At 42.0% G+C, this 14514-nt stretch overlaps 1 protein-coding gene across 4 annotated transcripts in view; it reads left to right on the forward strand.

Moving 5' to 3' along the window:
• The window catches only part of TOLLIP (toll interacting protein), a 149280-nt gene that overhangs the window by 67069 nt on the left and 67697 nt on the right, over positions 1-14514 (forward strand). For 3 of the 4 annotated variants that reach the window (XR_012236544.1, XM_073604734.1, XM_073604736.1), the window contains exon 2: positions 12568-12717. Coding sequence is in view for 3 of the 4 variants with exons in the window: in XM_073604734.1 (XP_073460835.1) it covers positions 12568-12717 (150 nt within the window). In the remaining variant the exon portion in view is untranslated. Of the gene's footprint in view, positions 1-10777; positions 10899-12567; positions 12718-14514 lie in introns of those variants that run through there. The other variant, XM_073604737.1, reaches the window with a different exon arrangement.

The following is a 14514-nucleotide window of genomic DNA, read 5'->3' on the forward strand; positions in this document are numbered from 1 at the left end:
CTATATAGATAGATAGATAGATAGATAGATAGATAGATAGATATATCTATATAGATAGATAGATATATATATATATATATATATATATATATATATATATATATATATATATATATATATATATATATATATATATATATATATATATATATATATATATATATATATATATATATATATATATATATAGATATATATATATATAGATATCTATATATATAGATATCTATATATATAGATAGATAGATAGATAGATAGATAGATAGATAGATAGATAGATAGATAGATAGATAGATAGATAGATAGATAGATAGATAGATAGATAGATAGATATATATATAGATGTATATCTATCTAATTTTATAATTTTTTTTTTTTTTTTTACACTTTGACCAGAGCAATATAATGTTACCATTGTACCACTCTGGGGAAGTGATCTGTGTTTTTTTTTTTTTTTTTGTTTTTTTTTTTTTTTTGTTAGTACATTACATTGCTATATGCAATCGTTTATGAAATCATTCAGTTTCTTTTGTTGTGATTGGCCAGAGCTAATCACATGGTACAGATGGGCTGTTATTGACCCAGTCTGTACCATGTGATCACACTGACCAATCCCAGCTAGCAATAAAATTTGTATACAATGGATGGTTTGAAAGGAAGCCATCCATTGTATACAACTGTCATGTAACCTGCTGTGATTGGTTACAGCAGTCACATAGTACCAACAGTGGGACGGTACGGTAATCAGTCATTGACTGGGTACGGTGGACGCAGCTGGTGACAGATTGTGCAATATGATGTCCGCTCGGATCAACGAGGTTCCCGCTGATGTCCTCTTCCCATAAGCTGGACGGGAGTCGGTTAAAGGAAAAAGTGAACGCCCTACACCCTCTGGGCTGCTCTCTGCAATACTCTTGTACAGCGCAGGTAAGTATAATATGTTTTTTATTTTAGTGAATAAGAAAATATAACTTTTACGACCTCTTTAAGTTCAAGTAAAATTTGTGGTGCTTTGTAAGGCTATTGTAAATGCAGGTACCAAAACTAGGAAATGTATGGTTTTCCTGTAACAAGTCCAGATCCAGATTTTCCTATCCCATATCCCTCCTGCCCCATACAATAAAAAAATATAGAGTATATTGTATAATACCTTAACCGTTTCAGCCCCGGACAATTGCGCGGTCGTGCGATGTTGCACCCAAACAAAATTGATGTCCCTTTTTTCCCACAAATAGAGCTTTCTTTTGGTGGTATTTGATCACCTTTGCGGTTTTTAGTTTTTGCGCTATAAACAAAAAAAGACCGTCAATTTTGAAAAAAAAACAATATTTTTTACCTTTTTGCTATAATAAATATCCCCCAAAAATATATAAAAAAAACAATTTTTTTTCCTCAGCTTAGGCCGATATGTATTCTTCTACATATTTTTGGTAAAAAAAAATCGCAATAAGCATATATTGATTGGTTTGCGCAAAAGTTATAGCGTCTACAAAATAGGGGATAGTTTTATGGCATTTTTATTATTTTTTTTATTAGCATTGTCGGCGATCTGTGATTTTTATCGTGACTGCGACATTTTGTCGGACACTTTTGACACTATTTTGGGACAATTGTCATTTATACAGCGATCGGTGCTATAAAATGCACTGATTACTGTGTAAATGACACTGGCAGGGAATGGGTTACACACTAGGGGGCGATCAAGGGGTTAAGTGTGTCCTAGGGAGTGATTCTAACTGTGGGGGGATGGGCTTCCACTTACATGTCAGAGATCACTGTGCCTGATGACAGGGAGCAGTGATCTCTGTCATGTCACAAGGCAGAACGGGGAAATGCCTTGTTTATATAGGCACTTCCCCGTTCTGCAGCTCCTTGACACGATTGCCGGGAGACCGGCGGTCACGCTGTACGCAGCGTGCCCGCTAGCCCAGCCATACAGGTGCGCCCATTTGCCCACCGCTGCCATTGTGACACTGTATATCGGCGTGCAGCAGTCGGCAAGTGGTTCATCCAGTCACATGATGAGCCTCTTGTATGGCTTCACCAGGGGTCTGTTTTTAATGGTTTTGGGATGACCTGGAAGTGATGGTTTGAAAAGCTAATTTTTTAAATAACTAAAATACCTACCTGGTCTGTGCTGTCATTTTTGCACAGAGCAGCCCCAATCCTCCTCTTCTCGGGTCCCTCGTCGGTGATCCTGGCCCCTACCCCTTGACGAGTTCCCCCATAGGAAGCCACTTGCTATGGGGCACTTGTGCATGCTCGGTTCCGAGCCATATCTGTGTGTCCATAAGACACCCAGAGCGTGGCTTGGCCCCGCCCCCTGCTCTCTCCTGAGAGATTGACAGCAGTAGGAGCCGCTGCTGTGTCTAAGCAAATAAGGAGGGAGAGACCTCAGAGAGGCGCTGCTCTTGTGCACATAGCTAGATTGCGATGGGGGTCGGGTAAGTATTGGGGATCTGATGAGTAAGCTGCTCACAGAAGGGGTTTTTTTTTATGCCGCCACTGCATAGAAGGTTAGTAGATTGGTTTGGCAAGAACGATTCTTCATGAATCCATATTTTGGTCATATCTGATGCCAGGTTTGAGCATAATGTCCTTCAGGAAGCCATTTTTAGCTGCAGACAGTATCTAGTTGCCTGTTCTCTTTCTTGGGCCTGTTAGTGATTGATTGATGTGTTGCCCACTCCGTGGAAGGACTGCTTTTGGTCATTCCCAAAGGTTAGACTTCCTGTGTCTCACAATGGTCGAGAAAGAAAATAAGATTTTGTTGTCACTGTAAAATTGGAGTCCATTCAGGGACATAGGTCCCACTCATCTGTATTTTTTGATCATGCTGTCGGTACTGCTTTACTACAATGTCATGCAGGGATTAGGAGGTCACCTTGGACTGGCCTACAGTTTTCTAGTGTGCAATCCTTCTGTAGGTGGCAGGTTAAAGACATGCATTGTGCAAAATGCATTGTCTAATTTCGATATGTTTTTGTGAAAGTTGAGATGCCCTTTAATGGTAAATGTGAAAAATATAGCAGATGGTATTTACACTTCCTTCTTCCTCCTTTCTTCCTAAGCTGTTTAAGGAAATTTTACAATCAAATATGTTCTTTTCTCTCATATGCACAAAGTTTGCAATAGCAATTGTACCGAACTGGGGATGTTTTATGCAGCCAGTGTTTGAACATCCCTTTGCAAATGGGGCTTGTAAGGGTTATGTAGATAGATGGCATAGATTGCATAGAACATGCTCTGGGACTTCTGCAGATGTGGTGCAAGAGGGACATCTAGTGGTTTAATTGCAAATAACAAATGTTGAGAAATGGCAAGCATTCTTGCTACAGATGAACAGTTACTGACAGCTCACAAAGACATAATTTTAAACAAGTTGACGGTCTTGTTCACATGGATTTTAGCCTGTTTAAGAGCAGTGTGTACAGCAAAGGGTTTATACAGTATGTGTGTGTATATATATATATGTATGTATGTGTGTGTGTGTGTATATGTATATGTATATGTATGTGTATATATGTGTATATATATATATATATATATATATATATATATATATATATATATATATATATATATATATATATATATATATATATACAATCTCTATCTACATCAAAAATGAGTACACCCCTCACATTTGTGTAAATATTTTATCTTTTCCATGTTTCAACACTGAAGAAATGACACTTTGCTACAAAGTAAAGTAGTAAGTGTACAACTTGTATAACAGTGTAAATTTGCTGTCCCCTCAAAATAACTCAACACACAGCCATTAATGTCTAAAGCGCTGGCAACAAAAGTGAGTACACCCCTAAGTGAAAATGTCCAAATTGGCCCCAAAGTGTCCATATTTTGTCTGGCCACCATTATTTTCCAGCACTGCCTTAACCCTCTTGGGCATAGAGTTCACCAGAGCTTCACAGGTTGCCACTGGAGTCCTCTTCCACTCCTTCATGACGACATCATGGAGCTGGTGAATGTTGGAGACCCTGTGCTCCTCCACCTTCCGTTTTGAGGATACCCCACAGATGCTCAATAGAGTTTAGGTCTAGAGATTTGCTTGGCCAGTCCATCACCTTTACCCTCAGTTTCTTTAGCAAGGCAGTGGCCGTCTTGGAGGTGTGTTTGGGCTCGTTGTTATCATGTTGGAATACTGCCCTGCGGCCCAGTCTCTGAAGGGAGGTGATCATGCTCTTCAGTATGTCACAGTACATGTTGGCATTCATGGTTCCCTCAATGAACTGTAGCTCCCCGGTGCAGGCAGCACTCATGCAGCCCCAGACCATGACACTTCCACCACCATGCTTGACTTGACTTTGTACTCCTCACCTGGTTGCCACCACACACGCTTGACACCATCTGAACCAAATAAGTTTATCTTGGTCTTATCAGACCACAGGACATGGTTCCAGTAATCCATGTCCTTAGTCTGCTTGTCTTCAGCAATCTGTTTGCAGGCTTTCGTGTCCATCATCTTTAGAAGAGGCTTCCTTCTGGGATGACAGCCACGCAGACCAATTTGATGCAGTGTGCGGCATATGGTCTGAGGCTGAGCACTGACAGGCTGCCCCCCACCCCTTCAACCTCTGCAGCAATGCTGGCAGCACTCATACATCTATTTCCCAAAGACAACCTCTGGATATGACGCTGAGCACATGCACTCAACCTCTTTGGTCGTCCATTACGAGGCCTGCTCTGAGTGGAACCTGTCCTGTTAAAATGCTGTATGGCCACTGTGCTGCAGCTCAGTTTCAGGATCTTGGCAATCTTCTTATAGCTTAGACCATCTTTATGTAGAGCAGCAATTCTTTTTTTCAGATTCTCAGAGTTCTTTGCCATGAGGTGCCATGTTGAACTTCCAGTGACCAGTATGAGAGAGTGAGAGCGATAACATCACATTTTACACACCTGCTCCCTATTCACACCCGAGACCTTAATACACCAACGAGTCACATGACATCGGGGAGGGAAAATGGGTAATTGGGCCCAATTTGGACATTTTCACTTATTTTGAATGTGAATCTTGCAACACAATGTAGAGGAAACTACGCGTGTGCGGTTTTCACTTTTCCTAAAGTGGCAGGTATTTGTGCAAATCACATTCTTTGATGCATATTGCTTTTTATTAACTTTAATTTATGCAGTGGCAGAGTTTCCTGTAGTGCTTTACAGTAGGGTATAAAACTCGACCCAAATATAATATTCAGAATAAAGAAAATGAAAGGTGTAAGGGCCCAGAATCAGTATTTGTAAACTCGAGGTTTCCCTTTCTACAACAATATACAAAAAATGCTTTACTTAACCTAAAAAATAAATAAAAAAAGCTGATCAAAGGCATAATACTGCTAATGTCAATGGCAGAAAGCTTTTATTTGGTTCACTGAATGGAAATTTTGGTGCCGAAAACCGTAAATGACAGTTTTTAGTTTACATTTTTTTTTTTTTTTTTTAATATATAATTGTATTATATTCAACTTGTTTTAATTCATACCATCAATTTAAATGAATATGAATTTATTGTCGGTCATTATTGGCACCTTTAGACCCCTTTCACACTGGGGCGCTTTGCAGGCACTACAGCGCTAAAAATAGCGCCTGCAAAGCGCCCTGAAACGGCCGTTGCTGTCTCTCCAATTTGAAAGCCCAGAGGGCTTTCACACTGGAGCGGTACGCTGGCAGGACGCTGAAAAAAGTCCTGCTAGCAGCATCTTTGGAGTGGTGAAGGAGCGGTCTATACAGCGCTCCTGCCCATTGAAATCAATAGGGCAGTGCCACTATACCGCCGGCATAGCGCTACTGTAGCAGCGCTTTGCGGTGGTTTCAACGCTTTCGTGGCTGGGTTTTAACCCTTTCTCGGCCGCTAGCGGGGGTAAAAGCGCACCGCTAGCGGCCGAATAGTGCCGCGAAATTGACGGTAAAGCGCCGCTAAAAATAGCGGTGCTTTACCGCCGACGTACCCACCGCCCCAGCGTGAAAGGGGCCTTAGTGCAAGAAAATTGAATCCCTTTAAATTCTATGTATGTCTGCACACTGGTCAGTTGGGCTTCCATTGTGGTGTTAAAAATCCAGCTTGGTGCATTTTTGGCAGTTAAAGAAACACAACTCCCAGTTCAAATGTACTGAAAACGCAGCAAGAACGCATCATTGATGCATCCGTGTTAACTTTTTTTATGTGGTTTTTGAGTCGCATGACCTATGAAAAACACATCATAAGCAGTAAAATCGGGCCAAAAGCGACGCAAATTCACGGCAAAACGTGGTGTGTTTTCGGTGCCATTTTCGGCATCTTTTTCTCTTCGGCTGCATGCCGATCACACCGTTTTCGCCGAAATCTCTAATTTTCAGTCCTGTCTACTGGATGCTGATTAGGAAGAGTTCAAATTTTTGGTGTCAGTGTTAAGCGTATGCCTTGCCTGCATATGGCTTGGTGTACATTTCTGATTCAGTAAATAATAACAAGACTACAAGCACTCCTCATACATCCCTGCCACCTTTGACAAACCAATTTAACTTTTAGGCCCCAAGCACACAGGGCATTTTGCTTTTCTTACGACAACATTCCTGGCAGGAGAAAAGCTGCTTAAATACATCTAAGGCTGCATATTGCAATCACATTTAGGCGCGTCAAGCATTTGAGCGTTAATGGATTCCATTGGCCATACTAAAAAAAAAAAATTCTGGCCATTGAAATGCATTAATGCTAAAACGTGCCTAATGCATCTAGCGTTCAGCTTTCTTTCTGCTTTTCAGCTCTTCTCCTAAACACATTTTGATGTGTGTTGTTTTTTTGTTTTTTTTTAATTTTTATTTTTAATTTTTATTTTTATTTTTTTCAGCCTCTAAATGCTCCTCTAATATCTAATACATATGTAAACTCTTATGTGTGCATGGACACACAGGTTAAACATAGAGGTGCATTTTATAGGCTGGGGAAAAAAAGACAAAGCAGCATTTTTTAAGCCCAGTATATATGAGGCCTTATTAGTAGAGAGGGGTATAGTGAAAAAGAAATGCTTTTGTTTTATTAAAGTTATTTTTTCCAAAGGAGAAATCTAGGCTGCTCTCCAAAAATACATTGTAGTTTCTTTTTAAGGAGCACAATTCAACGATGCTTGAACAAAAGAGCTGCATGGTTGAGCTGCCAGAAGGAAGCCTTTACTGTGCCAATGCCACAAAAAAGCCAATGAGGCATGTCAAGGTGTTGTTGGGCATATTGTAACCAGGCTTTTTTGTGGAACTTGTACAGTGAAGGCTTCTTTCTGGCAACTTGACCATGCAGCTCCTTTTTATTCAAGTATCATTGTATTGTGCTCCTTAACTGGTTCCCGACCGGCTCACACAGATATACTGTGGTACAATGGCTCTCCTGGGTGAAATCCCGTATGGGTACGTCCTTCCCTTTTTTGGCCAACAGAGGGCGCGCGCGTCCCACTGGCGTGCACGATCCCTGCCGGCCGCACGCGATCGCGTGCACGAGCGGCAGCATGGGGATTTGTGTGTAAACACACAAATCCCTATGCTGTCAGATGAGAGGAGACATGTCCTTTGTTCCTACTAAGTAGGAACAGCAATATGTCTCCTCTCCTACTTAGTCCTATCCCCACACAGTTAGAACACATTGAGGGAACACATTTAACCCCTTGTTCGCCCCCTAGTGTTAACTAGAGCTGCACGATTCTGGGAAAAATGAGAATCGCTATTCTTTTGCTTAGAATAAAGATCACGATTCTTTAAAATGGTTTAAAATAAAAAAGAAAAATCAGCTGTAGACGGCGCATGCGCAATCAACACGCCGCTCGCTCCCGATGCTTGGGGCTGGTTATTCATTTAATACAGCAAGGGGCGGATAACCAGCCCCAAGCATCGGGAGCGAGCGGCGCATTGATTGCGCTTGCTCAGTCCAGGCCGGGCACTATGCTCTTTGCTGACTGATGTCAGTTCCGGTTGCTGACGTCAGTTCCGATATTGGCGCCATTGGCGTTCCACGCTGGTATTGGCGGCTTTTCCTCTGGTCCCTCCGGTTAAGGCTACATCATGGGGACACCGGCAAGAATCGCGGTAATCCTAAATCATCCAAAAGTAGAGATAACTGAGTAACTTGGTCAGGTATTTCAGCGTGCGCTGTCTGCATGTTGGTTATAGATTGAGTGATGGTAGTTGCCTCAGATTCTAGCGTGGTGACCCGTGTTGTAACATCTACTACTTCCTGCTTAAGCCCAGCCAGCTCCCCCCTGAGAGCCATCTCTACACGAGAGGCCAGTCATTCAAAGCCCTCTCTGGTGGGGAGTTTTTGTAAGAATGCCCAAATAGTCTGCTTAGTGAGCTGCCCAGTAAAAGACCCCTGCTGGGGTGTCACACTGTGTGATGTACTCACTGTGACCGGAGATGTGACATCAGGGTTCAGAGCGTGTCTTTCTGTCCCACACCGGGGCTGAGAGAAGCTGGGTCCAGGGAAATCAGCTTGCATGGACATTGGATAGTGGCATATGCAGGGGGCAGCGCTCATCATTGTCTGGGCTAAGGAGCGGTGTGAGGGAGAGAGAGAGCGAGGCTGGCAGGGGGAGAGATCACTGGGTGGTGAGAATGGCGGCAGATCGTTGCCTGAGCCATCCGTTTCTCTTTCCAGGTCTGCAGCCAACAGTCTGAGTGCTGTCCTTGTGGTAGCCGCTGGCGACATCTTGGATGTATCTGGGGTAGAAGATGCGGACTGTAGGGGGACCAGGAAACGCTCCATCTCACCAGCGGGACCTCGCTTGCAGCAGTCAGCCTTCCCTGCCACTCGGGTAATTAGCTGGAGAGGATAATGTTAGGTATGTCTACCGTGGAGGGCTGCTGGAGAGCCGCGGACCGGGCGCTCAGTAGGAACACGTCCTCACACTTCCATGCCGAGACCACGCCCCCCAAGAATCGCAGTTATCCTGGCTGGAGATTGCGGCGGGGGGGGGGGGGGGTGAATCGAGATCATGATTCTCTATACGATTAATCGTGCAGCTCTAGTGTTAACCCCTTCACTACCAGTGACATTTACACCGTAATTGGTGCATTTTTATAGCTCTGATTGCTGTATAAATGTCAATGGTCCCAAAAATGTGTCAAAAGTGTCCGATCTGTCCGTACGCAATGTCGCAGTACCGCTAAAAATCATAGATCGCCGCCATTACTAGTAAATAAAAATGCCATAAACCTTTTCCATAGTTTTTTTTTTTTTTTTCAAAATTGTCGGTCGTTTTTTGTTTATAGCACAAAAAATAAAAAACCGCAGAGGTGATCAAATACCACCAAAAGAAAGCTCTCTTTGTGGGGAAAAAAACACGCAAATTTCGTTTGGGTACAGTACTGCATGACCGCGCAGTTGTCAGTTAAAATGACGCAGTGCCAAATTGTAAAAAGTGCTCTGGTCAGGAAGGGGGTAAAATCTTCTGGGGCTGGTTAAAAACAACCACACCATCTCTTTCCAGAGCAGCCTGTATTTCTCCTGAGATTACCTATGGGTTTTTCTTTGTATTCCGATCACTTCCTGTGGCAGTTGTGGCTGAAATCTTTCTTGATCTACCTGACCTTGGCTTGGTATCAAGAGATCCCCGAATTTTCCACTTTTTACTAAGTGATTGAACAGTGCTGACTGGCATATTCAAGGCTTTGGATATCTTTTTATATCCTTTACAAAGATGGAAAAGTTTCATTACCTTGTTACACGGGTGTTTTGACTGTTCTTTTCTTTTCTACCTCCTCATGGCTCAGTGTCTAGCCTTGCTTAGTGCATCCATGTGAGAGCTAACAAACTCATTGACTATTAATACACCGACACTAATTGTGATTTTAAAAAGCCACAAATGTGGGAAATTAACCTTTTAATTGCCATTTTTAACCTGTGTGTGTCACCTTCTGTGTCTGTACAAGGGCCAAACATTCCAGGGTATGTAAACGTTTTATCAGGGCCATTTGGGTGATTTCTGTTGTGATTTAAAAAGGATCCAAAAAAACTATGCAATAATGGTTTCATGTAATTGCTATCCTTAAATAAAAGACAGTTTTTTTTGGCATGATCAGTCATATTTTCGATATTGATGCCAAAATCTCACAATTTTTGCCAGGGTATGCAAACTTTTGAGCACAACTGTATGTCTCTGGGCAGGCATGAGGCAAATATTGAAAAATTGGACCCCTTGTCCCAGCAGCAGCAATCAAAAGATCAGCCAAGGCCCCCTATATAGCCTGGGGCTCTGGGAACCACCACCCCCCCCCCTGCCATTCTTTTGTCAGGCCTATTTTTTTTCCAATATAACATTTTGTCATTGGATGACTTGCAACTTTTTCAAGAATCCATTTAACTGGAAGGAAGAAAAATTGTAGTTGCGTGTAGCACTTGGTTATATTTTTTTCTTTTCTTTTATCTCTTTTCCAATTGATATTGAGGGCTATATTGGCCCTTTTGTACGTTCTGCATTTAATAAACACATTAACTGCAATCTCAAGTTTTCATGATTGATTCAAGTGAGCACAGAGAAATAGTGGTCGGAAGTGGAATGATGGTCAAAGTGGGAGAAAAATGTGTATCTAAATGATCGTGGTTCACTACCGTTCGCTCAGTGTCATGGAATAATTGAAACTGTCCTTCTACTACAAGACTTGCTCAACAGGCCAGAACCTGTCTACCCAGCTCTCTTCTGTTTATTTCAGAGAATGTTCTGCTAATGTGAACTTGGTGTCTGATCAGTAAGGAATGCTGTCCTGCCCTCCCCATGTCCTTTATTACTCTATCAGTGCAGTACAGTAAGGTTGTATGATTCATTATTGCTAAGAGCTTCACCTGGAGCTACTAACACTTGTGGTGAAGGGTAGGGTGGGACTGCGTACATTTCCTTCATTTAGTCACATAGGTAGAGCAGGTAAGACACTACATGTTGTTTTCCTTAGAATATTCATATTTTGTATAAGGATCTTTTTTATAGAATTTAGACATTTTGCGTGGCTTTGAAAGAGTTGTATTCTTGCATGATAGTCATGGTGTTTAAGTGATTTTAAAGGTATTTTTTTTTTTAACTTGTTATATGTACCTGCTGTGTGCAAAGGTTTTGCACAGAGCACCCTCTATCCTCCTCTGGCTCCTACCCCCTGCCGAGTGCCCCCATAGCAAGCCCTTGCTATGGGGTCACTCGTGCATTCTGGCTCTGTGAGTCCATTTACACATAAACCACCGCTCGCCCCCTTCTCACTGGCTGTGATCGACAGCAGCAAGAGCTGATGGCCCCCACCGCTTCCTCTCTGTCCAATGAGGAGAGTGAGAGAGAGACATTCCAACCACTGCTCTTGGGCACAGCGCTAAATCAGGGGTGAATGGGGTGGAGAGGTAGTTGCTTGCAAAAGGTGGTGTGTGTGTGTGTGGGGTTTTGTTTTGTTTTTGTTTTGTTTTTAAATTTTTTTAACTATAGTATGCATTAAGGTAAAAAACCTTGTACCTTTTTTAGACAAAAGAGAAAGGGGGAATTTGGGACTTTAAAATGAGGCTCATATGCAGTGTGCCTCCATCCCTAATACAAAGACTTTGAAAAAAAGGGGGGAGTTGGGACTTTGAGTGAGGCAGTCAACATTATGAAGGTACAACTTTATTAATCATGAGTCCATAATACATCTAAAAAACAGTGACCACATACAAGCAGGACATTATAAGGACAAGAAGGACAAGATTTATGGCCTTGGTTGTACACTTGTCACATTTTCATTGCAGTATCTCCATGTAAGTACTTAAGGGGGGCTTGTCTGCCCCGTCTTTAATTTAATATATCGTATTATGATCAGACCCTTTAAGTTATATTTTTTTATATTTTGTAGATATCCCACAAGCACCTGCCCCTGATGAGTGTTCCCAATACACGAAACGCGTCGGGCAACAGGGATAGAGATACATGTGTCATTTTTTACTTTTCAATATCAACTTTAACCATCATGGTCTCTATGGTTTTATATATTTTATTATTGCTGCAATGCTGTTCAGAACTTTCATGTACACATATTAATTCATTGTATGCCATAACCTCTTCATTCAGACCACTATGTGGCGCTTGGTTGGTATGCACTGTTGTACCCTTGATGCCTGTATTGTATGCGCGCATATTTATGTGCGGGTCAATAGTTTGAGAATCACATTCATTATAATGCCCTCCTTGTTATGTGGTCACTGTTTTTTAGATGTATTATGGACTCATGGTTAATAAAGTTGTACCTTCATTCAATCTACCTTCACAATGTTGACTGCCTCACTCAAAGTCCCAACTCCCCCCCCCCCCCCCCCCCTTTCTTTACATTTAGGCCCCACCACTGGATGACAATGGACTGATCAGAGAGCACCATCCTTTTTCTTTATTCAACTTATATTTTCAAAGGAGCAGTGCTCAAAGTGCATAGCAGCCTACTAAAAGTCATATTTAAACTTGAGTCTGATTTCTAGGTTTGTATGTATGTTGTCACTGCTCTTATGTTGGTGTTGCCTGTAGTGAATTCAGTGCAGCACAAATGGTATAATGTTTCTTCCTTTTTTTTTTTTTTTTCTGTGTGCAGGTGTTTATTGGTGAACTCCCCCAGGACTTCCTGCGCATCACTCCCACCCAACAACAACAGCAAATCCAGTTGGATGCCCAGGCTGCGCAGCAGCTACAGTACGCAGGATCAATGGGAAGTTTGGGCCGAGTCAGCATCACTGTAGTGCAGGTAGGTAACTATACGATTCTAGGTAATTGACATTTGTGTGGCATATATATGACTTGATGTTAACCACTTCAGCCCCGGAAGATTTGGCTGCTGAATGACTGGGCCGTTTTTTGCGATTCGGCACTGCGTCACTTTAACTGACAATTGCGCGGTCGTGCGACGCTGCACCCAAACAAAATTGATGTCCTTTTTTCTACAAATAGAACTTTCTTTTGGTGGTATTTGATCACTTCTGCGATTTAATTTTTTTGCGCTATAAACAAAAAAAGTGACAATTAAAAAAAAAAAAAACACAATATTTTGTACTTTTTGCTATAATGCAAATCCCCCATTTTTTTTTTTTTTAAACAAATTTCTTTCTCAGTTTGGGCCAATATGTATTCTTCTACATATTTTTGGTTTAAAAAAATCGCAATAAGCGCATATTGATTAGTTTGGCAAAATTTTTATCGGGACTGCGACATGGCGGACACATCGGACGTTTTTGGGACCAATGGCATTTATACAGATATCAGTGCTATATAATTGCACTGATTACTGTAAAAATGTCACTGGCAGGGAATTAGTTAACACTAGGGGGTGATCAAGGGGTTAACTGTGTTCCCTGTGTGTGTTTCTAACTGTACGGGGAGGGGACTGACCTAGAGGAAATGACCGATAGTGTCACTCCTCACAGAACAGGGATTTGTGTGTTTACACACACACACGTCCCTGTTCTGCCTCTCGTGCCCAGCGGTTATTGAGACCGTCGGCCATGAGCATCGGCACCCCCGCAGTGCAGCGGGCGTGTGCGCGTGCGCAGTTAAAGGTTAACCTTGCTTAAAAAAAAAAAAAAAAAAAGGTAAATAGGATGTCTCAGCAAGAGTATCTTTTCCTTAGCACAGTCTGCAGACTTTATTCTGAACTACCCTACACTGCTTGCCATAACCATAACCATAACCATCACTTCCTCTTGTCTCTTGAAGTGGGCAGGTGGGTGGGTTTGCTTGGAGCTGCCCTCATTCATTTTCTTTCTTTTTAATATTCATATTTATTTGTATAAGGATCTTTTTATAGCATTTATACATTCTACATGGCATTTAAATAGTTTTATAAAGTCCTTTCACATTTTCTGTAATAGGTGTAACATACATGGGTATGTAAAGTAGCTTGAGTCTTAACCAGCAGAAAATAGGAATCATACGTGTGAGCTATTAGGCCTTAGAGAAAAACCAGCAATAGCAACCAAGAGAGAAATGCGGGTCTGTTGTTGTTGTTGAAAATAGTAGCCTGGCTGTCATACTGATTCATTAGATTAGATTAGAAGTGTGACCTGACTATGGAAATTCAAATATTTACATATTACTTACCCGAGCCCTCATTCAATCCAGCGCTGTTCACTTCTGCAATTCTTCTCTCCCCTCACTTTCTGGTCTCATTACTGAGACAGCAGGAGCTGCTGTCATTAAAAGCCAGTGGAGGGAGACTCCTGCAGTTTGTGTTTTATAAATGGAGACAGTGAGGCTTGTGAGCGAGCCTGCACGAATGCCCCCATAGAGAGCAGGTTTCTATGGATGCATTTGAGGGGAGGGGAGGAGCGCTGGCGGGGTACCCAAGAAGATGAGGTTCAGAGCTGGTAGCAGGCAAGTATAAAACCTGTTTTTTGTTTAATTATTTTTTTAAAAGCATTTACAATCACTTTAAAGCAGAGTTCCAGGCTTTTTATGTTTATTAAAAGTCAGCAGCTACAAAAAGACACTTACCTGTCCCACGGTCCAGCGATGCGGCCGAACGGAGCGTCGCTCCTCTCCACGCGCC

Source organism: Aquarana catesbeiana, linkage group LG11 (assembly GCF_042186555.1).
Source record: "Aquarana catesbeiana isolate 2022-GZ linkage group LG11, ASM4218655v1, whole genome shotgun sequence".
Lineage (NCBI taxonomy): Eukaryota > Metazoa > Chordata > Amphibia > Anura > Ranidae > Aquarana > Aquarana catesbeiana.